Raw genomic sequence first — 24,366 nt, 5'->3', positions numbered from 1 at the left:
GAAGCTGGCCTGAGTGCAGAAATATGGAAGCCTTGTGCAAAGGTTGCCAAGTGATATTTTGGATGGATAAAAAAATTCAGGACCCAAAGCTAGCAGAACAGTGCACTCCTTGGTTAAATCCGTCATGGAAGCAAGCATCCTTTATGGCAGGTTCAAGATGAGTGGATTCCTTTGAGATGAGCTAGTAATTTGCAAAACAGGAATACTTCGCAAGCACTTGAGTATCTTCTGTGAATAAGCAAGTTTTGAAAATAGCATACAACTCTGTTACTCCTTTACGTAACCCTTGCTTGGTTCACGAATCAGAACTTGATGTTTCTGCTAAGATCCCCTTTTTTATTTTTAAAAAACACATTATTTTGCATTTTACAAATTCAGTGAACAGACCACACTTGTGAGATACCCCAATTGGCCTTCTCAAACACTAGGTTTCATTCTGCCAGCAAAACTGGCATGCCCTAAACTAACACAACGTGGGCATAAAGAGCCTTTTGTTACGCAGCTTTACAATGGGAATTCAGTTACGTGCCTAATCCAGAATAATAGGGTGCTCTTCCCTCCCATCGGACAACAGAACTGACACAATACCTCATGACTGGAAGTTATTGTCTCTGTGTTAATTGATGTTTGCTTAGTTATTTAGAAGTAGGATGTTTTGTATGCAATTTTCGCCCTGCCACGCTTTGAAGACAAAGCTTGTAGCTCAGCATATCCACTCAATTATATTACCAAGATACACAGACAAAACCGACACCACAACGTAGCAACAAGTGCTTTGATACACACTCCAGCGGGTTGTACCCTTTTTCACCCTGTGATCTTTTTTGTTTTCTTTCTTTTTAAAAAACCCATTAAAGTGCAAATGGGCAAACACTCTCAAGAGCACACCCCGCTCGCATACTGGAGAAAATTTACTGCAGACACCCAGCTATGAATACCTCGTAGATCCCAGTGCTAACTCCTAACTGCCGAAGTCCCACTGGTATTAATTTACTTCAATGTAAATTAAACTGCTGGAGCAAAGGCTCCACTGTTGGAGAAAGTTTGCTTCTGAATGCCACTTGCCCAAAACCACAGGTGAGGAGAGTGTGGCCACACTCAGCTCCTGCTTGCAGACATCCCATAGGTATCTAATTGGCTGCTGTGAGAACAGGTTGCTGGACTAGATGGGTCACTGATCCAGCAGGGCTCTTCTTAAGTTCATATTCGCATAAAATATTTCTGATGCTAGCATTATAAATTTGGAAGCGCTAAGACACCAGGATCGTCCTGCTGGCAACACTTGGTCCTCTTAGGGGACAAACATATAACAGGCAAGGAAGAAGACCCACAAAAATAAGGATCTTGGCAGAGCAATGTACAGTCCTGCCTTGGATCCCAAATGCCTTGGCATTGGACTTTTTGGCTCCTGAATGCCGCAAACCGGAGAGTGAGTGTTCAGGTTTGCGAACGTTCTTTGGAATCCAAACGTCCAACAGGCTTCCGCAACCCCCAATCGCGTGCAGGAAATTCCTGCAGCCAACTGGAAGCCGAGCCTTGGTTGTCAAATGGACTTCCGGAACGACCAAGGTACAACTGTACTCACGAAATAAGAGCACACCCCCAAATCAAAGGGTAGAGGGGCACAGCTATCACTGGAGCAGCTCAAAATGCAAATGGACCAGGACTGTATGTAAGTTTACAACTTTGTGAACCACCGTGTGCAGTTTGAGGCTATCAAATTTAAGCAAAACACCGCCAGACCTATTGCTTATGAACATCCCTTCCTTATCATTTCGGCTGTGTAATTACAGCTAGGAGAGTGACTCTTGATGATGCAGTGGTGGCGATTCCCTTGCCCTTTTGTTTTATTGGGGAAACTTGCATCAATAGTTACTGCTGCCTTGTCTTCATAGGAGACAGATCTTCCTTGCCTGGCAACACAAATGGATTTCATTCCCTGTCCTCTCGCTTTCTTCCTTTTTTCTAAACAATGGATTATGGGTTAGGCATTAATCCTTAAAAGGGGCACATGCAGGAAGGAATGGAAGCAACTATGTCAAGGGCAGGAATGAAGTACTGGCTGCGTTGAGGCAGAGTTACTACTAGTATAACTCAGAGGGACTTAGGTTCTGCAGCAGAGTTTGCCAAACTTTTCATGCCGATGACACAATTTTTAGACATGCATCATTTTGCAGCTCAGTAATTCAGAGGTTAAACTAACCCTTTTCCAGCCCCCAGGAGGGGTACAGGAAGCGTTCATACAACATACCTACACACTACAGCCAACACATTAATGTGTTGCGACGCACAGTTTGGAAAGCTCTGTTCTACAGGGTAGGGGTGGAGGCAATAGTGACCTCATCTGAAACATCAATATCCCTAAATGAAATAAATGAACGTTGGTTTATCCCAATATAGTAATTCTTCCTGCAGTACATAATCAGACAAAGTAGCAACCCAAGAGCACACAAGTTTCCTTGCCTTGTTCTTCTAATCTTCATTCAAGAGCCAGTGTGGTGTAGTGGTTAAGAGCAGAAGACTTGTAATCTGGTGAACCGGGTTCACTTCCCCGCTCCTCCACATGCAGCTGCTGGGTGACCTTGGGCCAGTCACACTTCTCTGAAGTCTCTCAGCCCCACTCACCTCACAGAGTGTTTGTTGTGGGGGAGGAAGGGAAAGGAGAATGTTAGCCGCTTTGAGACTCCTTCAGGTAGTGATAAAGCGGGATATCAAATCCAAACTCCTCCTCCTCCTCTTCTTCTTCTTCATCTTCATTAATATAATACTCAGAACAGTGGAGGATCTTGGCTTGGCATTTTGGTGGTACAAAGCCAACCAAACCAGCTAAAGCTTCTGAAGGGCACAGCACACTGTCCACTTGTTGCAAACTTGCCAGTGGCGATCAAAGCAGACGAAGGCACAAAACCAGTACATGGCATGGTTTTCTCCTGTAGTTTTATAAGTAACAACCCAAATGCACACACGTACAACTACTTCGTCAGGATGTTAAATATTTTAAACTAATACAGTTGTACTTTACAAACTTCACTTTCAGTGCAAGTTGCCGTACTATTAGAAGGCAGCAATGAGCCAGTTTAGCTCCAGAAACAAAGAATCGGGAAGTGGTGCCAAAACATGGTAGAAATGCATGGAGAAATAGAATATCTTCACTAAACAGCTTGTGGAAACAGTAACAGCCGTGGCTGCCTATATTAGGGGGGCTTCAGAACACGTTTAATAAATTAATTGTGACAGTTTAATCATGTGGCAAATTGGTTCTCTTTATTCACCCTTAGTTCTTAAGATTCACTGCTATTTATTGTTCCACTTAATGTTCTTTCTAGGTATGAGCTTATACACCAATGGCAATATAAAGATATTCTCACAGCTTATCCATTCACAAATCCTGAGTTCCCCAGACTCACCTCCTGAAAAGTTTAGTTCAGGCACTGGGATCTGCCCTATATATTTTGCTGTGAAGACAGATGCAAAGAATTCATTCAGCACCACTACAATCTCCTTATCCTCCTTTAGGGTCTAACCACCTCCCTAGACTGCTGCCTGCTACTAATATATTATCTTGTTGTTGTTGGTCTTAATGTTTTTAAGCATTGTCCCAACTCTTCATTACTTGACTAATTTTTGCCTTGTATGAAATGCTCACTTTGTACTACTGCATACTTGCATCCATGTGGCACAGACTTGTGGCTTTTGAGCAACAACTACAATTAGGGGAGAAAGACTTGGAGTGGGGGGTAGAAAGAGGGACTACTGGAAATCAGACAAGGAAGTGGCCACCAGCCTGGTCTCCGGTATCTCCTCCTTACTTAACACATTTTTTCTTGTACATTTACTATGATGTGTGTAAGTAAGGAGCAAACTGCATAAACTTACAAGCAGTGTGTGGGAAGGGGAAGGAAACCACAAAACTTTACGAGAAGAAAATAACAGAAGACTTGTCTCAGCATATTGGTTTCAGCAACATCCTGCAAGGCTAGGCTGATGCTTCAAAAGGCCGAAGAACCTTTGAATCGAACAACTGGAAGGTCCTACAAGGGGGATCTACTCCAACCTGATGCAATGCATGAATCTTCTGCCCAATGGGGGGTTTGAACCCACAGCCCTGACTTTAAGAGTCTCATGTTCTACCAACTGAGCTAAAGGGCCCGCTGAGCCAGTTCCCAGAACCAGCAGTTCCACAACTGGTGGTCTCAGAACACCAACGGGGAGGATAGATTAAAAGTTGCAAAAGTGAGGAACATACCTGCACTCTTGCTGGGAAGGAGGCATGGAGGAGTGAGGTGGCTTGTCACAGGGAAAAGAGGAAATCCATTCCCTAGAAGACGGCTTTAAGAGATGGGAAATTCTAAGTGGCATGTGGTGAGTGTGCCGATATGCACACACACACACCCTAATTTTATTTTTATGAGCAGCTCCTCTGGTGTAGAACACAGATGATATACTTGCCCGAGGAATACAATACTGGGGAGGAGAGCAATCGTGCAGGTGCCGCAAAAGACCGAACTACTACATATTCCACCTTGCAAGGTACAAAGGAATTGCCCCTGGCACACCATCAGAAACGGCAACTCATTGGATCATTATACAAACAATAGCCCACAATAGGTTATTGTTAAGAAGGCCTCATAAGCCTCTGTCATTTAAGTCTCACTTCACACGGAAGTTCCTGGAAGAGAACATGTCTATACAATTTCAGCCTAGCAATCAGCAAGACTATCCTTTATTCTTGGCTTACCCTTCAAACAAGTGGACACACACACACAAACCTTTTTTAGTTTTCGACATTAGAACCCACCATGTGCTAAAAAAAACCTTCCTTGCCACTAACTAAAATGATGCAGATTACCAAGACGACCCAAAACTAGGAGAACTCACCAGCTCCCTCCCTCCCTCTCTCTTTTTTGAAATGGTGGTCCCTACATGACCGTCATTACCACAGCTTGAACCAGCTTAAGCATCTTTACAGCATAGAATGCAATCCCAAAAACCAGTATTCTTGTCTCCCAAAACCTAGTGAGAAATATAGGCTGAAGTAGCAGTGGGGGGGAAATGGGTTGTTGTTTTTAATCCAGCCGCATAATCATACCAACAATAAAATTACAAAGAAGTGGGTTTTAAGGAAGGCTGGTGGAAAGTTTAAGGGGTAAACCGTTCAGGATGAGGCCCAAATTGGTGTCAAAAACTGCCCTAGCCATTTAAAAGTATGAGGCTGAGCAAACCATAATTCTAATAACTTGAGTTTTAGGCCTTTAAAAACACGGGCCCTTTAATGTATCACAGTGATCTGAGGGTGCAACTGCACTGACAGTCTGAAAGAGGAAAATCATCTATGCACCAGACATCTTGTCCCCTGTAAATCAGAACAGGATGGTAGAAAGGCAAGTGTGAAGTTTACACTGCCAGGGCCAAAATTAGGCTTCCCTCTTGTGAGTATTACTACTAAGAGGCAGCATTTCTTTGCAGAACTCCAGTAATGCAATATAGTGTAAAAAAAATGCATTTGATGATGACTCAGTCCATTTAGTCTGAAGGAGAGGTTATTTGGGGAGAAAAGAGAAACCATGAGCCTTCCCAAGCTTTTTCAAGGTGGGTTTTGCTCATCTCCTTAAAATGTGCCAGTAAAAGTTGCTCCTGTCCACTTGGAGAGCTCAGAGAGTTTATTTTGAGAACACTTCCAAGAGCTAAAGTCAGGAGGAGGAAGAGACCTGGGAAAGTTTTGAGCACAACAGAAGTTAATCTCTTTCCCAATATGCATCATTTTAACAAGTGATGGGAGAATTTTTTTCATTATTTTTTTTGAAGAGGCAAACACATCATCTTCTAAAACTAGATTGTCACAAGTGACGCACTTATAACTTCCAAAGTTTGTTTTTTTTAATTAATAGCAACTGTAAATTTTGCTGGAGTAACCAGTTGGGGGAGGGGGGAACCTTCAACTTTCCCCACCAACCACTGGTTCCTACAGTCAAATTCTCATGAGCAGCTCACATTTCTATTTTACACACACACACACACACACACACACACACACACACACACACACTTTATATAAGTGTTTTATTTGTAACCTATAACTTGGCACTTAAGGCTATTGAGGTGTCAGCTGTCAAGTTGAACTTGTTACACAAACTTTTTGTTTCAAAGTAATAGTAAGGCCAATTTATCTTCTTCTCAGACTCTTTCTCTAAAACACGAAACATGAACTTTCAGATACAAATACTCACTCATGGCACTTAGTTCCCCAAGCTGCTTCATGCATGCTTGCACATCACTTTAGCCCTCTACATTTCACTGCTGAAAGCTGAAGGTGTCAATGAACTCCAAGAGAAAACACCAGGGATTATGTGAAATCATCACCTCTGGGTTCCAGCAGCTCTCCATCTAGGCCGCAACCAAACTGGACATTTAAAGCAGCAACATACCGTACTTTTCCGTGTATAAGACTAAAAAATGATGTTAAAAGGGGGGGTAGTCTTATACATGGGGGCAATCTCCTCCCATTTTCCTAATTTTGAGTCCCCCCAAATACACGGGGGCGTGCTATATACAGAAAAATACGGTACATTCTTTAAACAGTCATGGCTTCCTCCAAATAATTTTGGGTGCTGCGGTTTGTTACGTGTGCTGCCATTATTCCCAAAGTGGTTTAACAATCCCTCTTCACAGGGAACTCTGGGAATTGTAACTCTCTGAGAGGAATAAGGACTGACCGTCAACACTGCCCATGTGCAAGGAACACACAAGTTAACTTGCTACCTTTCAGGGACAGGATGTACTGCAATCGGTACCAGGATGTACTTTAACCACCTTAAAGGTAAAGGTAAAGGGACCCTTAACCATTAGGTCCAGTCGTGGCTGACTCTGGGGTTGCGGCCCTCATCTCGCTTTATTGGCCGAGGGAGCCGGCGTACAGCTTTGAGTCATGTGGTCAGCATGACTAAGCCGCTTCTGGCGAACCAGAGCAGCGCACGGAAACACTGTTTACCTTCCCGCCAGAGCGGTACCTATTTATCTACTTGCACTTTGACTTGCTTTCGAACTGCTAGGTTGGCAGGAGCAGGGACCGAGCAACGGGAGCTCACCCTGTTGCGGGGATTCAAACCGCCAACCTTCTGATCGGCAAGTCCTAGGCTCTGTGGTTTAACCCACAGCGCCACCCGTCAGCAAAAATGTCTGGTGCTACTTTGCTTGATGAGGAAGTAGGCACAGACTTTTAAAACCAGCCACACATCACCATGTTCCTATTTTGCAGACAACTTCTGCAGTCGCTCCCTGTATTCCTTTCCGGCTAACTAAAGGTAGCATTGACAGGAGAACATATGATCCATTGGCAGAGAGAATGTGCAATCCCCGAGGCATTTGCAGAAGATACTCTCCAGATGTAAAAGGATACAACGGCGCTGCGAAAGAGGCACACAAACGGCTTCTCATTTACCTGCATCAGCTGGCTACCTTCCCCCACAAGAGAACTGAGGCTGGTTTAATATTAATAGGGTGGAAAGAGCATCCAAAATTCAGCTAGATCAGAATTCTATGAAAAAAAGAGCACCAGGCAACTAAAGGTGCTTTCTATCTTGCAAACTGTTTGTCACAGTTCGGCTTTCTCTATCAGAGAAATAATTCAAAGAATTGGACGGGACACATACACACACACACACACACACGAGTTAGAAGTCATTGCACAGAGACTTTACCATGTCAGCCCCATCTACCTGGTCAACCAACAGAGAGTGTTCGCTGAGCCTAGACTGCTATTATACTGTCAATTAAAAGTACCAGAGACCTGATTGTAGCTTAATGTTTGCATTCCTACCCTCACACATTCTGACTTGTTATAAAAGGAGGAGGTTGCCATTCACCAAAACGTATTTTAAAAACCACCATTATATAGGAGGGGACAGGAAAAGGATCTAGGCTAGCAGAAAATGTTTGTGAAAGTTAATGATCTTTGCAGATGTAGAACAAAAATGACTCTCTTTACAATAAATACCCTGCAGCTTTCTTCTTTTTTTAAAGGAGGGGAATGTGGCTTTTCTAACCTGGCAGCCTATGCTGGTCTGACACCAGAGTAACCGAGCAATTTTGTTATCCAAGCCACTGTAAAACAAGAAGAGATTTATTCTTCTGCCATGGAAGAAAACTTGGGCTTTCACAAAAGGTACTGAGCAAATTACGCTTCTCAACCAATTCGGTGAAAGAGGATTGCGACAGGATAGAATAGGATATAATTTTCACATTAATTCCTTAACTTTTCCTCTCAGCCACAGCGCAAGGCCTGCCACAATGAAATCTGCTGCTGTCAGTGCCTATAAATGTCTAAGAAGCATGGCTGGAAACCGGGTATTCATTTCTCACAAGAGCACACAGACCTAGGAATTCACCATTCTGCTAATTGTTTCAAAGCAACGCAAACAACTGCCAATCGCGAACAAGTCAAGCTGAGCAATGATCCAAAGAGACCGAGAGAATTTGGTGGGCGGGAGAGGGGGGATGTAAACTGAGATGATGCTTAGTAGACAAAAGCTGCTAGGCCTCAAAATCCATTTACTGAATTAAATGGCCAGGAGGGGCTTCCTTTGAATAACAACTTTAATCTTACAAGAATGGACTCCAACTACGTTTTAGCTAAACAACTGGTATTATGCAATAACAACTGAAGCAAACTGGCAAGAGCTGCTGTAGCAGAGCAGCTACGGGTGAGAGAGCTTGGAGCTCCCGATTTAAGTAATCTCGGCCATAAACCCACTAGGTGGCCTTACAGCGAGCTACTGATTCAGCCTCAGGCCCCACAGCTGCAATACAACGGATCTACCGTATTTTTCGCTCTTTAAGATGCACCAGACCACAAGACGCACCTAGTTTTGGGAGGAGGAAAACAAGGAAAAAAATATTCTGAATCTCAGAAGCCAGAGCAGCAAGAGAGATCGCTGCACAGTGAAAGCAGCAATCCCTCTTGCTGTTCTGGCTTCTGGGATAGCTGCGCAACCTGCATTCGCTCCATAAGACGCACACACATTTCCCCATACTTTTTAGGAGGGGAAAAGTGAGTCTTATAGAGCAAAAAATACAGTACTTAGTTTTACTTATTTCATTTTTAATCCTGCGGTGTCCCTGTGAGGACCTCAAGGAAGCACAGGCAGTTCTCACTTGATGCATTTTGTCCTCACTACCTGTCAATTCTTTGGCTGTTTAGCTTTCTAAAAATACAGAGTTAAAGAAACCTCCCAACTATTGTGTTATAATATGAGGGGGGATAGATATATAGATGATAGATAGATAGGTGATAGATAGTTAGAGATAGATACACACACACACACACACACACACATACATACATACACATATTTATACATACATATACATATACACACCATTTTTAGCATTACAACAGTGAGCCCCAAGGAGCATGGGATTTATGAGCTCCTTCCTCGTCTTTACCTTGCTTTCAGTGAGAAACTATGAAATCCCGGTTTAGCAGCAAACAATACTGTTACTATTCTATCTGAACCTGGTAAACAATGGTTTGCTAAAAACCATGGTAGATCTGCAATCCTAGATGGCAAACCACGGTTGAACTTGGGCAGAACAGCATACAATGGTTTATTCCCTAATCATGGAAAGTGATCAGCAAGTTCATATGGTCAAGGCTTCTTCCCACAGATCAAACCTGTCACTTACTGTTCCATTCTAATGCATCTTTTCTTGGGTTATCCTTTAAACTGAAGGGGCAGGGAGCTTATGTTCAACTTCTAATGTAAAACTGCATTGATTCCCAAACAAACACACCAAATTAAATTGATATCTATACAAAGAATTCCGAACAAGAGAATTAAAGCAAAGGCCTCCCCTGCCCTCAGCTTATTAGTCTAACTTTTACATTTTCCAGATCCTTTTTAGAGGAGTAAAGAGCTCTCTTGCCAGCTCACACTGAAGGTGTTATGTCCTCTCAATGTAAATGAGCATGTCACCTGCCCCACCTTTGATTACAGACCACATTGCACACAACTGAACAAAAAACACCCCAGGCAAGGAATGAATAAACCGCAGTGGAGAGTTGACAACAGTCTTAGAATTAATCACATCATTTTGACATTTGCACTGCACACATTTCTGATGCTAGACATCTCAGAACAAACTGCAGCCAAAAAGGAGAACCTGGACATTCTCCCCTTGCTTTGCTAAAACCATACATTCCAATTTCCCCCTTTTCTTGTGAGATTAAATAAGAGCTCCGGGGGGTGGGGGGTGTTTGAAGGATGTTGAAATAGGAATTTGTATGGGTTTATTTTGCATCTTGGCAATGAAATAGTCAAACCAAAGCACGTTAAAAGGGAAAGTGCTAAAGGGGGGAGGCAGGGAAGAGAGATTCAATATAAGCTAGCACAATTCTCTCCCACCTAATAAAAGCCAATTTGAGGCATAAATTTGTAATCAAAGCATCTAAGAAGTGTGTACTTAATGAAGTGTAAGACTATTCTCACCGAGCAGAAACTGTGTAGGGTTGAAACTATGCTAATGTCTGTGAGGGCATTTGCCTTTCAGGGATATTTCTGAAAACACCCAACCTTCTTACTTCCAAGAAACGAAATCTCACAGGCAGCACTGTCAGCTGGAAAATTTTCTGCACCCATGTTTTCCTTTGGAAAACTGGCATTTCCTAAAATTAACTAGGAAGGTATGGGCGGGACCTCAAGTAATGCTAAACCATGGTTTAGTGCTACGTGCATGCGCAGGAAGGAGTCCCAAGTAAGGCCTGTAGTTCACACATTTTCGTCTCTTACGTAACCAGGAGAAGACCTTCAGTAGAACTTCCTTTGTTTCTCAGATTCTTGGTTTTTCATCATGTGCAAACTGGAGATTCTGGTTTAAAACCAAGAACCCAAGTTGGCTTGTTTTTCTTCTCTTAGCAGAGTTGGATTCCAATGAAAACAGAACTTCCAGGTAAAGCTTTGAATTTGCTTGAAGATAAAGAATTAAGCCACATTAGCAGTGCAATCCAAAGTGACCCTATGCGAGTCTATTCAAAAGTAAGTTCCCATGAGTTTGTGTGGTAATTACTGCCAGGTGAATGTATAGGATTGCCGGCCAAGTGATTTGCTGATTTTCCTTGATCAACTATTTCAGGTTCAACTACTTCTGAAAATTACTGGAAAATTGAAATATGTCAGCATTTTCGTTTTAATTTACTCAACATAGATTGAATATACTGTATAAGATCTCAAGCTACTTAGAGTGGAATTCCCCCCACACACACACACACAGACACACATACACCAAAAAAAAAAAAAAAAAAGTTTCCCAGAACACTCACATCCTAGGCAGGCCGTATTATACCAAAACTGCTGGGTTAAGTAGTAATAAAGAAAATAATTCCACCTGGCTAATGAATTCACTTATTTTGAATTTTATGGAAAGAATACGGCTGCACAGTCTTGACTGAAGTACCGTAACACTAATCACCTTTGTTTGCAATTGCATCCCCAGTCAGCCATTTTCTTTTACCTGGAACTTACGATTTCTGCCTCACCACACCAAACCCTTTCCCTTGGGTTAGGGTGACAAACGAGAAGCGTTGCCCAGCCCACTTCTGCAGTACAGCCAAACGAGTACAGATCATAATAAGCACACAGACCAGAACACGCTTATACAACTGAAGTTTGTCTTGAAGTGATCCTGGCAGAAGGTCCGCTTTAGTATCTTTGTTTCGCTTAAGAAGTAAACATCCTGCATAGAGTATTTGCTTTCCACACGTTGCCTACACGATTAAGTAGCAAGAAGTCTAGCACAGACTTCCCCAATCTGGTGAACTCCAGATATTTCAGGCAAAGACTCTCATCAGCCCTAGGCAGCATGGCGGTCATACAACACAACAGGGTGGCACCAGACTGGAGAAGGAACAGAGTGGGAAGCTCCATTTCACATAAGGTAAAGGTACCCCTGCCCGTACGGGCCAGTCGTGTCCGACTCTAGGGTTGCGTGCTCATCTCGCTCTAGAAGCCGTGAGCCGGCGCCGTCCAAAGACACTTCCGGGTCACGTGGCCAGTGTGACGAAGCTGCAGCTGGCGAGCCAGCACCAGCGCAGCACACAGAACCCCGTTTACCTTCCCGCTATAAAGCGGTCCCTATTTATCTACTTGCACTTCAGAGTGCTTTCGAACTGCTAGGTGGGCAGGAGCAGGGACCGAACGACGGGAGCTCACCCCGCCGCAGGGATTCGAACCGCCGACCATACGATCAGCAAGTCCTAGGCACTGAGGTTTTACCCACAGCGCCACCCGCGTCCCTCTACAGACCCCCAAAACAGACTACTTCTTGGTATCAGGAGCACAAGATTCCTCCTTGCCAGCTGACTCTTTGTAGACAATCCACCCAACCACTCCTGGCATTTTAGGCGGAAGAGAGGGCTGTGTGCTGTGCAAATTGTAATAAAATACCACTGCTGTGCAGACAAGTCACCAGGGTGCAGACCAGAAAGTGTGGAAAGACTGGACATGCCCACATTCAATCTGTGAAAGAAAGAGGAACTGAAATTGGCCAGACTGGGGGGCTGCATGTTCCATCAAAGTAATCCAGATGGATTCAAGCAGTCCAAAAACTACAGGGAGCTACAAAGTAAACTGGGCTCTTATGACAACAGGCTAGCTCCCTGTTTTTGATTTTGTAGTATAATTGATGTCAACAATTCCTCTGCTTAATTGTATTATGCAGCTATCAGCATTTACAGTCGCCCTCAAAGAAAACACTTCTGAAAACAAGTTGGGAATTTGCAATCGGGGGTGTGTGTGTGTGGCAGTGGTGGTGGTTTCTTCTTCCTAGATCCTTTCCCTTTCTTGCCTTTCTTTCCCTTTCACTTCCCCTTTGGTGGCCACAAGATTAGCCATGCTCTTAGCAAAAGAAATTCTCTTATCCCCAGGCATGGAGAAACTGCAGAACTGAAGATGTGGCTGGACTCCAACTCCTATCAGCCCCAGCCAACATGACCAAAAGGCAGGGATGATGGGAACTGTAGTCCTGTAACATCTGATGCCCTACAGGTCCTCACCCTGTCTTTGGCCACAGTTGCTTTTATGGTTTGCCATGCATTTACACCAGTCTGGAAACTAACCACCCAAATACCCATGCACCTCTTACCTGCGCTACATCTTGTCATACACAAACACACACAAAGGCTTGTGCACAACTGATGTGGCAGTTTGCACACACAACTCACACTGTGTTGAGACCCTGGAGAACAGCTGCCAACTGGGATAGGCAACATTGGGCGCAACTGAGAGACCAATAGCTTAGACTTGGGCTGTACTCACATGTGGAGTTCATCGCGTTAGAGCAGGGTTTCCTAAACTTGGGTCGCCAGCTGTTGTTGGACTACAACTCCCATCATCCCTAGCTAGCAGGACCAGTGGTCAGGGATGATGGGAATTGTAGTCCAAAAACAGCTGGAGACCCAAGTTTGGGAAACCCTGAGCTAGGTTGTGGAAGTGGCAAAGTGATTTTTTTTCCAGGAATCCACGGCACAGAAATGAGTGCTAAACTTGTTCTACATTCTATTCCATTAGCTTTTCTGGAAGTGGCTTTTACACTGTGTGAAAGCTCAAATATAATGTGCAAAGCAACAGGGAAATGTCAGGGAAATAAACTGCAGTGTGAACGCCGCCTTAGCATAAGCCAACTTCATAAGTCGATGAGCACAGCTAGGTGACAACTACCAGACATACCCATCTGTTAATGTTCCCCCAACACTGTGTGCTATTCATTGCAGAGAGCCATTTAAAGATGAGTCCTCCTTGTTCCTCTCCTTTCGAGAAAAATGGATCTCTCTTTGGAATGCCCCTGGCTGGAAGAGAGAATGTGTATCTGTACTCTAGCAAGCAGAGCCAAGAAAAATCCTGGGATATTCTCCTCTCCCCACCCGCAAGAGTTTGCCAAACATGGCCCTTCTAGCAGGGAAAATGTCTGCACTTAAAACATGTGTCAACAGAAGCTAAGGCACGCCGTCCTCAACAGACCCTAACACTGCATGTTAAGTGGCCACGCAGCCAAAGCTTAAGCTGAACCTAGAAGTCACAGGCACTGCAAACCATCCGCCGCCACCAGACGCACGCAGCTTTGAAGTTCCAAAAAGCAGGGAGAGCTCGGTGCTCGGATTCCGTCACATTCTGTTCTTTCAGTTCTAAAGCACACAAAGACCATTTGTTACTGCTCTTATGGAGATGGAGGGTGATGGAAATCCTAAATAGGCTGCTTTATCAATTTTTTTGGAGGGGGGGTTTAGAAAACAAAAACACAGCCGCAGCTTGTTTCAAGCTCATCTCGGCCTGCTGGTTCACTCTAGTGATATCTCTTGTTGTTCACTCTTTCGATCTGGCCGCCTTCCTCGGTCAAACAGGAAATTTAAAAAGACAATTGAATTGCAGGTAAGGCTGGACATTGTCTGCCGCAAGCTGTACTGTAACATGGGATCACTGCTGTGCCACAAGAGAGTACATATTCTATTCAATTCTATTATTTATACTGTACAGTGGTACCTCGGGTTACAGACGCTTCAGGTTACAGATGCTTCAGGTTACAGACTCCGCTAACCCAGAAATAGTGCTTCAGGTTAAGAACTTTGCTTCAGGATGAGAACAGAAATTGTGCTCTGGCGGCGCGGGAGCAGCAGGAGGCCCCATTAGCTAAAGGGGTACTTCAGGTTGAGAACAGTTTCAGGTTAATAAAGAACCTCCGGAACTAATTAAGCTCTTAGCAAGAGGTACCACTGTATTTATATTTATATTGCCCTTCGCCTGAAGATCTCGGGAAGGTTGCTAAAGATTACATATTCAAGGTTCTTCATTTCAGCAGAGCAGGGGTGTTCCATATTGCCTGTTTGCTTACACCCCTGCCGTATAACAAGGTGAGGTGACCGCCTCAGGTGGCAGGATGCAAAGGGGCAGATCTGGCCTCCCAAGCAATGCACCGCCCACTGCTGCTGCCGTGGTGGCAGCAATGTGCTCTTAGGATGCTGGATCTGCCACTTCCACGGCAGCCCCTATAATCTTGGCCAATAGCCCACCTTTCTCACCAATTCCCCCCCCCCCCCACAACATACTTTGATTGCCACTTCAGTTGTTGGGTAAGGTTAACTGGATCCCCCTCTTTGTTCCCAATGTACATCTTTATTTCCCCATCCTTCTTCCTAATGTAGCTCCTTCCCCCCCCCCCTGGAGGGGCACCATTCTGTGGTTCGCCTCAGGTGCCATAATGTCTTGGGACAGCCCTGCTCTAGAGAGTATCCTATAAACTGAAACTTGCACAATGAAAACTTTTCCGGAAAACCTACACCACTGCCTGCAGCAATGTGTTGAAACTGAGGAAAAAAACAGAATGAGCCTGGCCTGAGGTTAAGCAGCTGAGAGAGATCATTAGAGAGATTCTTCCATGTTCCATTTTTTAAAAATTACAGAAGAAGTATGTGGGTTCAAAGGAGAACCTGAAATGCCTCTTCCCACCTTTGACCAGTGGGAAGAGTTACAGAGACACAGATGCCATCACTGTCATAGTGACAATGAGCCATTTTGGGAGTAAGAGATAAGGTGGAGTAAGAGATATGTGGAGCTGAGACCAGTTCCTTCAAACACTCCTCTGGTGCTCAATTTTGTCCCCCTACACGCCAGCTGAAAGAGGAGTGTGATAGGAAAAGAACAGCCCATGCATTACTGCTTCTGAGGCATTCACTAAGGCTTGAGAGCTCCTTTTATAAGCAACTCCATTATATTATTAGTTGCCTGCTGAGTCACTGTCTTCCTCCGCTTTAGGTGAGGAGGATGAGAACACAGTTAAAGTTGTAACAATTCCGTAAGAGATTAAAAGAAAGACGTCCTTACTCCTTGGCACAAACACACAAAATATAACATCAGAGTAAAAAAAAATTGTCTTGAGTTCTGTTTTAAAACGGGAGAAGGCCTGCAAAGCTAACCACAGCAACAGAAAAAAGGAAAAGGGAGTACATCTGCATTTTACAGAACAAACAGAAGCCTGGTTTTCCATATGCCTTCGATATGTTAACACCTTTCAGATCTCCCCTCTCTCTCTCTCTCTCTCTCGACATATACACACAGAGAAATATTCCATACTTCATCTGGTGGCATTAGAAGCCATTGAGCATTCTTTCTCCACTCTACAGGGAGATTTCTCACCCCTGAAATCTACCAGTGGAGTGCATAAACCTTTGAAGCAACGGGAAAATGATTCACTTACCATTTGTGAAGGGAGAGGGGAAGTATGCACAGAATTGAGCATTTTGCACGCTCCAAGTGGATGATGGAAAGACACCGTAAGTGGCTAAGAGTTTATCACTCTGAGCCTCTGGTTAGTGGTTGGGCAAGCAAAGCCGGATGTTCAGTTTAAATCACACATTTGGCAATCTGTTTTATAGGCTTGCCTTTCCATCCATTTGCAACACAGTACCATTAAGAGATGAGACACGGGAATAAAATCTGGGGGGAAACCCATGGCTTGGGGAAGAGAGGCAGTGCAAGGTATAAAAGAAGCATGCTATATGGTCTGCAAATCCGCTTCTTGTGCACGATTAGGGCAATGGGTGAAATTCAACATCACCCTTTTACGAACATTTTGTCTGTGCAAGCATTGTTGCTTGCCACCTCTCCTCCCCTATGTGCTCTTCTCACACCACCCCCCAGAGCAAATTATGGGGGGCACAGGGAGAGGAGGAAGCACCATTGCGCAAGCAGAGGTCCTTGCAGAGGGTTCCCACTTACGGGGCTCGTTAGTTGTATCCTGCCCACTATTCCTGTGCTCCAGCCTCAACCCTCACACCCACTGTCAAGGGGAACCAGGGAGGATTAAATACAGAACACAAAGCAATATCCACCTCAAAATCAGAGAGCCAAACTGGAAAAAGACCATAAGGCCTAGCATAATCACCAGGTGGATCCCAACACGGGTGCAATGATTCTAGGAGCATAAAGTGGAGGGATGAGGAATGGCTTGCGACTTTATTCTTCGGAGCCTCTGGTACAAACTTGTGCAGCAACTTCTACGCCTCTGGAATGTTCTGGATCTCTCCTGTGGCTCAAGGTCGGCTTCGTCCAACTCTCACAACCCACATGGCAGCTGTACTTTTAAAAATCAGCCAGGGTCAATCTTCTTAAATGTTGAAAAAACTGCTTTGGGGAGGAAGGAAGCAGGCCAGAGACCCACGTGTTCGGAAGCATCTGCTACTAACAGCTAGAACAAGAGTTCAATCTACAGGCCTGGCCAAAAGCCAGGCAGTGAATTTCCACAAGAGGCCCACGACTAATAGCTATCCACCTCTGGATACACTCTGCAGTAGTCCAGGTAGGTCTCTTGCTAGGTTGTGAATATTCATTTTAATTACCATGTTCCTTCACCCATCTGAACAGTTTAATATTAAAAGATAGAGTGAATGGGTTGTAGTGAATACAAAGCAGTAGTAGCAGTGAGAATAGACTAAAGAATAGCAGACTATGCTCTGAAGTCTAACAATGCAGTCCCCCTACTAAAGCCAAGCATGTTTTGACCTGTTCAGGTCCTGGATGGAGCATCCAGAGCCCCACATGACGTTTTGTGATGGAAGAAAGGCAGAATATAAAACAAAACACCGAACTAAGTAAATGGAACAGTAAAATCTGGGAAGGCATTTTTTTCCTGGCAGTTATGTTAAAGCATCACTGCTAGGAGGTGTCAGGAGAAACAGGCAAGTTGAAAACTCTGAACACCCACAGAAGAATTTCCCCCATCATGTCATACGGCGAGGAAAAACAAGCCACTTCACTCCCTTCTATGTCCCACACATCTCTCGCACTAATGCACTGGTTCATCCAAGAAAATCACCCGTGAACCAGCTTCAACCTCCTTCAACCTCTGTTTATATATCAAAGGGTGAATCAGGTGGTAAGATCATCTGAAAGGCCAGATGTTCTTGACTCATCCTGGAATAAAAAAGATAAAGTGATTGTGATAATAACACAAGGAAATATCACGACCCACAAATGACTCTGTATGGGAAGCAGTGATGCAACTAAAATACAGAACGCCTCACTGGGAGTTGTTAGCTCAGGTTAACAAACCTGGAGTAAAGCTTGATAGTTGACTCTTCAACGCATTCAGCCTCCCTACTCCAAAATATCTACCTCATTCCCAGTGCTTTTCAACTCAGACTTGAAAGCACTGAAATAAACCCAATATCCCATCTGCAACATTTGGAAATATGCTTTTCCTAAGTAAACAAAATACTTCGCTGCTGCAGTTTTACTGCTACAGTATTTTATATGCTCATTGTACTTTATGTTTTTATCTTTAAATTGCCATGGGATAATTTTTTATGATGAACAATACTCCACACTCCAGTCATGTTATAGTCCAGCATGAACCAAGTGTCCTAAGTTACTACTTGTGTATTTCAGGGCCTTTAACCTTAGAGCAGTTGAAGATAAGAGGTTTTCTACAGTCTTCCTATAATACTTTCAAGACAGGGAGGGTTCTAATGTGCCTTAGCTGTTATGGACACACTAGGTCATGGGTAGGCAAACTAAGGCCCAGGGGCCAGATCTGGCCTATAGCCTTCTAAATCTGGCCCGCAGACAGTCTGGGAATCAGCATGTTTTTACATAAGTAGAATGTGTCCTTTTATTTAAAATGCATCTCTGGGTTATTTGTGGGGCACAGAAATTCATGCATTCCCCCCCCCCAAAAAATATATAGTTCGGGGCCCCACAAGGTCTGAGGGACAGTGGACCGGCCCTCTACTGAAAAGGTTTGCTGACCCCTGCACTAGGTCAAGTAAACCTTTGAGAGGAATTATGTTAATGAAGCTATGAATTAACATGATAATAAGTATGGGGGAAGAGGAGAAAAACCATGAAGTCATCATGATTACCCGAGTATCAGGCAATTCAAACACTTGCTAAGAATTGTGCGAGGAATGGATGAGTTCATCTCAGCAATTATGATCACAGTCCCTCTATTTTGCATTAGATGAGAAATGAATTAAGTAAAACAGCTAATAGACTATGTTTCTAGGCATATCTACAGGCCCAATATACCGCAGAGGAGGCAGTGTCTTATATTCTACTATAATATTTAAAGTGTCAAAGAGTTAACCAATGCATTCTGTGTCTACCCCACAAGAGTTGGGCACCCCCCCCCCACCCAACAACAAACTTTTGTGGGTGTAAGCAACAAACCCTTCTTTATATTTCCCCAAGGGTGGAGAACCTGCAGTTGTTGCTAGGATTCCCATCACAGTCCCAACCAGCATAGTATTTACCATTTTAAGACAGTTTCAAACTAGTATTTTATACATGTCCGTTCTAGGTCATCGTCTATCCTCCTTTGGGGAGGATAGGATACCTACATCAAACAAAAAATAATTCTATATTTTTGTGTGTGTTAAGCATGTGCTCCTTCAGATCATCTAGAAAGGATGCCAACCTGCTTCCATGGAACCAACAACTGGCATGCTCCAATATGTCTATTTAAGTATACAGAGAGAGAAATCTCTTTCCCTAGCATGTAGAAAATACATGCCCATCTACCTGCAAATCTGCTTGAAAAGACAAATTTATTCTAGTATAAACTTCCATGGACTAGAGTGCACTTCAGTAAAACATGAGGCAATTCTTAAATTCCCTGTGTCTGATGGTACAAAAAAAAAAGCATATGCCACAGTAAAATTGTCTTGATTTGTTGTGGCAAACAAAACTCTCTGAAAGTCGACATTTCCACCCCAGCCCCAGCAATCATACAGCTCTAGTTCCCAAAACTATGACAATAAGTATGCCCAGCAATTGGAAAAAGTTGTTAAGACTCATTCCAATGATGAGCATATTTTATTTTATTTTTAAATCTACTTTGCAACTAAATGGGCACATCTTGGACAAAATGCTCCTGTAATAGACACAAATCAGGCACACACACTCACGAGCAGCTGGTACACAGTGTGCAAAGTTAAGACCAGGAGCTATTCATCTATTACTCCTAATGAGTATGAAATATGAATAAAGATCAAATGCATATTCAAATTTACTACTTAAATCTTTTGAGGAAATTATAATCATCCATGGGTCTCACTTCTGTGCCATGAAGCCTTGTTTGCAAAATGCGAGGAGGAGCTTTATGGGGAAAACAAACTTGATATAAGGTTTCTTTTATTAAAAAAATAAATAGACTAAATGCAGCTCTCTCCGGAGAGGTACTGGAAAAATACTAGCCCCTCCTCCAGTTAATTAGCCTTCCAGGCTGCCTGCCAGTAGAAACCTCCTGTCTTTTCTCACTGGCATAGCTTGCAGAATAGGGAAAAGAAAAAAAAGGCAGCAAGGGACTACAGTCAAGAAATGAGAACCTTTCTGCCCCTTTTCTCTTTTTGTTCATCTCAGTAGATAACTGAAGAAAAAAAGCCTCTCCCCTAATTGATGAGCATGTCTCCCTCCCCACTGATGGTGGGGGTGCAACAGGGAGGGCAAAGCATCCCCACAAAGATTATGCATCAGAATTCGCTGCAGCCCAAGGCCTGTGAATTGCTATACAATCCAGGCCACAGAACAGAACCGCTGGGTGTGTCTGGATAAAATCTATCTGCTATCATTAAAAATACGAAAAACACCTCAGAGCTGTCTAAAGAAAGATTTGAACCAAGAAACCCCCCACCCCACCCCCTCACAGACTAATACCTTCTGCATAAAATACATGAGCGTAGAAAGGGGTGAAGTTTCTGCCACACCGACATGTGTGTAAGAAAAGCAACAGAAAGCATGGAGGTGCCACGGGTCAGGAAGCGAAAGGCAAAGTCTTTGGCAGCCTGAGCCGACTCTCGTGTAGCAGGTGTGGCACAAACAGGGCTCAGCTGGGGAATCAGTTTTCAGCACCACAACAGACTCCCAGAATACAAAGCAATTAATAAAAGCCCATAGTGTCGTTCTACTCCCTCCTCACTGACCCAACATCGCAGCTTACTTGACTCCCCGTCAGGCTTGAGGCCTGGCTTAGTTCATTTTTGGCGTCACCTACTGGACACTAAGCCTTGCTCTATGTAAGCAGCAACCCTTTCTTAGAAATACACATTTCCCAGATGTTTTCTGACACAGGTTTGCACCACTGCAAGGGGCCACTTCCGTAGTCCTCCGTCTCCTGGCATCAGTGGCAAGATGCTGCCAGGAGATAGGAGCACTTACCAAGACAATGGGATGCGGTCTCCCCACGTGCAAGCGCTGAATAATATATTTTTGCTATAACGTGCTGCACAGGGATCAGAGGGCAAAGTCTGAAAAGGCAGCAGTTCTAATCTCATAAATTGCCTGAAGGCCAATCCACCCCCTTATGTTTTCTGGGCATCGGTCAGTCTCGGTTGCTGCTCAGGGATCTCTTTCCTACCAAGCTTGTATAATCCACAACTATGTTTAAACCTTGTATTTTCCCACAGAAAAACTTCCAAGGTCCCCTTTGCAGGGTGTGGAAACATAATATGCAAATCTGAACTTTAATAGCAATTAACTAAAGGGAAGGTGAGAATTCATGACAAAAGGAAAAGCACTGAAACCAACCACAATTTCTCTTCCTTTTCACCATAGCTGTAAAAGTTTGCAGACAACAGCAAAGAGGCCATAACAACCAGATCATATCAAGATTAAACTATTTTAGACTAAGACAGCAATGCTGTCCTTACTTAGCTGGGAATAAGGCCCACTGAACTGAACAGGACTTACTTATGAATAGTCCACCTACTTATGAATATTCCAATACAATAAATAGATGCAACATTTTATATCCTAGATTTTTAAAGCTGAATGTTAAGATATCAAATTTCATCAACTAGTAGTTAATTTATTAAACAGAGATCTAGAAAATACTAGTTAAGCATGAAGAGGAAAGGAAAGAAATGCAAAACTTTCTTTGGTACAACTCAAAACACTAACCATCCTGCTCTCGTTGCCTCTTAATGAGGTAACTCCAAGCCAGAAAAAAACATTGTTAAGAATAATTAAAAGATTCAAGAGTTAGAAAAATGTACTGAAAAATGTACCATCTTAAATTATTCATGCTGCATTCCCATGCACAATGTTGAGTAAGTATGCACAGGAACAGTTTTTACAACATAACTAGTAACATCTGCCTTGCATCCTCTTTCCTCTATCTTTATGCTGACATACATAGTACACTAGCCTATTGACCATATGGCATCAAACATTTGATGACCCAACAAAGGCATATCCCATATAACATTTGACACTTCTTGTAGCAGTTCTGCCATCTAGTGCCAACAGTATCACCACGATTTGGCGTGCACATCATATTAAACCATAATTAAAAATGAATTATGACTTAAATGCTTCTCCGCCGTTCCTGCTGTTGCACTGCTGATGAAACAAGCCAGAGTCTAGTTTCCCATGTTCCTTGAAGCTGAGCTCATGGTTTGTTTCTCTCCACACAAACTACAAACTATAGCCTAGGTCTGTCCTGAGCTTCCGCTCATGGTTTGTTGGGAGAAAGAACAAGCCATGGATATACTGACAACTAGATCATGGCTTGTTTTCTGGCAGCAGGAGCATGGGGAATCATGTCCTCCTCCCAGAGAGCATGCGTTGCGGTCAGATCATCAAGGCTGAGCTCGCTGCTGTTGTGGGTGGGAGCGATTGGATAGCCACAACAACCCAATTGGTGGACCCTTGGTTGCTGGGGTAATTCTGGCCAATGGGATCATTTCATGCATTAACCGAGGGGCCTTTTATATACCGCTGCACATTGCATTGAGCTTCCTCTTTTCGCCTTGTGCATCGGATCACCCACCCACCCTCCCAATATTTAGGGTTCATTTTGACCTTGATATGTTGTCGTGGGTCGTCTGTTCTTGGGACAGGGGCCTGGTAGGAATTTTCCCATTTGGCTGATTGGCTGGTGCCACTGGGTTTCGCCTGCCACGTAGCAAATCATCACAACTTTGTAAGGTTTGGCAGTTAGGCATTGGTTCAATGGTGGTGGAGGGGACGTGGATAGGCTGTGCCTGCCCCTCCAATGCTAGGGTAGTCCGTTAAAGGAATCCAGGGGCTCGCCTTGCTTTTGTCCGATCCCCTTCCAGGGGTTAGGGCCATGCCAGAGCCCCTGGGAGCATCTGGGGTGAGCTTGAGTCTGAACCTGGTCCAATGCTCCCCTAGGATGTTTTCCCTTATTGACATCTGCTGGAGTCCAGGCATCAGTGCTGCCCTGCTAAGGTCAGGTGCAACTAGTCAGGAACCGATGCCTAAGCAAACCACTCATGATCTGTAATCAATAAAGTTGTGGCCGAAATTATGCCAATAGCCTTAAACAAAATTCCGTGTCAATTGTGTTTTTATTTATTGAGGGAGGTCTTGGGATCTTAACACGCAAGAACTTTTACAAAGCAAACAGTGCCTCCCACACTGTCAACCTTTAATAGCACCCAAGATCTACCAGCTGAGGAAGGTCTGCTTATGCTACTCTTGCACATGTAAGTATTTCTGCACAGAGTGATTCACTACCGCAAGTGTGAGGAATCTTTGGCCCTCCAGATGTTGCTGAACTACAACTCCCATCATCCCTTGCCATGGACCATGCTTGCAGGGGCTGATGGGAGCTCAGCAAATCTGGAGGCCCAACACCTGGTACAAATCACCACTAGCATAAGGGTAATCACCACCTTGACGCCTTCTTAAATCCATACCTCCACATTTCTGCCTAATACATATACCAAAAGAGAGGCCATTTTATCATTTAAAACTTTAAATACACCTCTCCTGAAACTGTGGATTCACATCAAGTTCACAAAGCAGCTTCTGTCCACAGAGTATTGAGATGTAATTAGTCTGGCGAGATGATTTAAGTTGGTATTAATCATACAACTGGAATAAAACCAATATTAATTCAGCATACAGGGCACTCAAATCAGGTCAAATACCCAGAGGGGAGAAAAAGTGGAAATATTAACCCTACAGATGTCATAACAATCTGCCACTTAATTAACAAGTAACTAATTATTAACATCTTCACTCAGGCGCTCTCCATTGCACCCTGGAAGCCTCTGAAAAGAAAAGCAGTTCTGTAACAGGAAAAAAAAGATAAATCTCTCTCAGTGCACCATCTATCCGGCAAAAAAAGCGGGGGGGGGGGGATCAAGTTTGAAGAGCCTTTGCTTGCTGGACATGAGAAAATTCATTCCTAGGGACAACATGTGCATCTTCACACATAGAGTCCTCTGTGGACCACTTATCAAGCACTACCATCAAAGCTATTTACGTGGCCCATTGGCCATGCTTGTTAACATCTGAATGGAGCCAGTCATCCTGTGGTGTCATTCAAAATAAGTTCAGCCATTTTGAGTAGCTATTGGAT

General features: G+C 43.7%; 1 protein-coding gene across 7 annotated transcripts in view; it reads right to left on the bottom strand.

Moving 5' to 3' along the window:
• Positions 1–24,366, bottom strand: part of STK39 (serine/threonine kinase 39) — a 109,154-nt gene that overhangs the window by 63,413 nt on the left and 21,375 nt on the right. Inside the window, exon 1 of one of the 7 annotated variants that reach the window (XM_083409636.1) lies at positions 11,506–11,586. The exons of 5 other annotated variants lie outside the window; for them this stretch is intronic. Coding sequence is in view for 1 of the 2 variants with exons in the window: in XM_083409632.1 (XP_083265758.1) it covers positions 9,375–9,411 (37 nt within the window). In the remaining variant the exon portion in view is untranslated. Of the gene's footprint in view, positions 1–9,374; positions 9,427–11,505; positions 11,587–24,366 lie in introns of those variants that run through there. One more of the 7 variants, XM_083409632.1, reaches the window with a different exon arrangement.

This window comes from Podarcis tiliguerta, assembly GCF_965153285.1.
Source record: "Podarcis tiliguerta genome assembly, chromosome: 1".
NCBI classification, from domain to species: Eukaryota; Metazoa; Chordata; class Lepidosauria; order Squamata; family Lacertidae; genus Podarcis; species Podarcis tiliguerta.
Note: the sequence above shows the minus strand (reverse complement) of the source record. Positions and strands in the feature narration are given on the sequence as shown.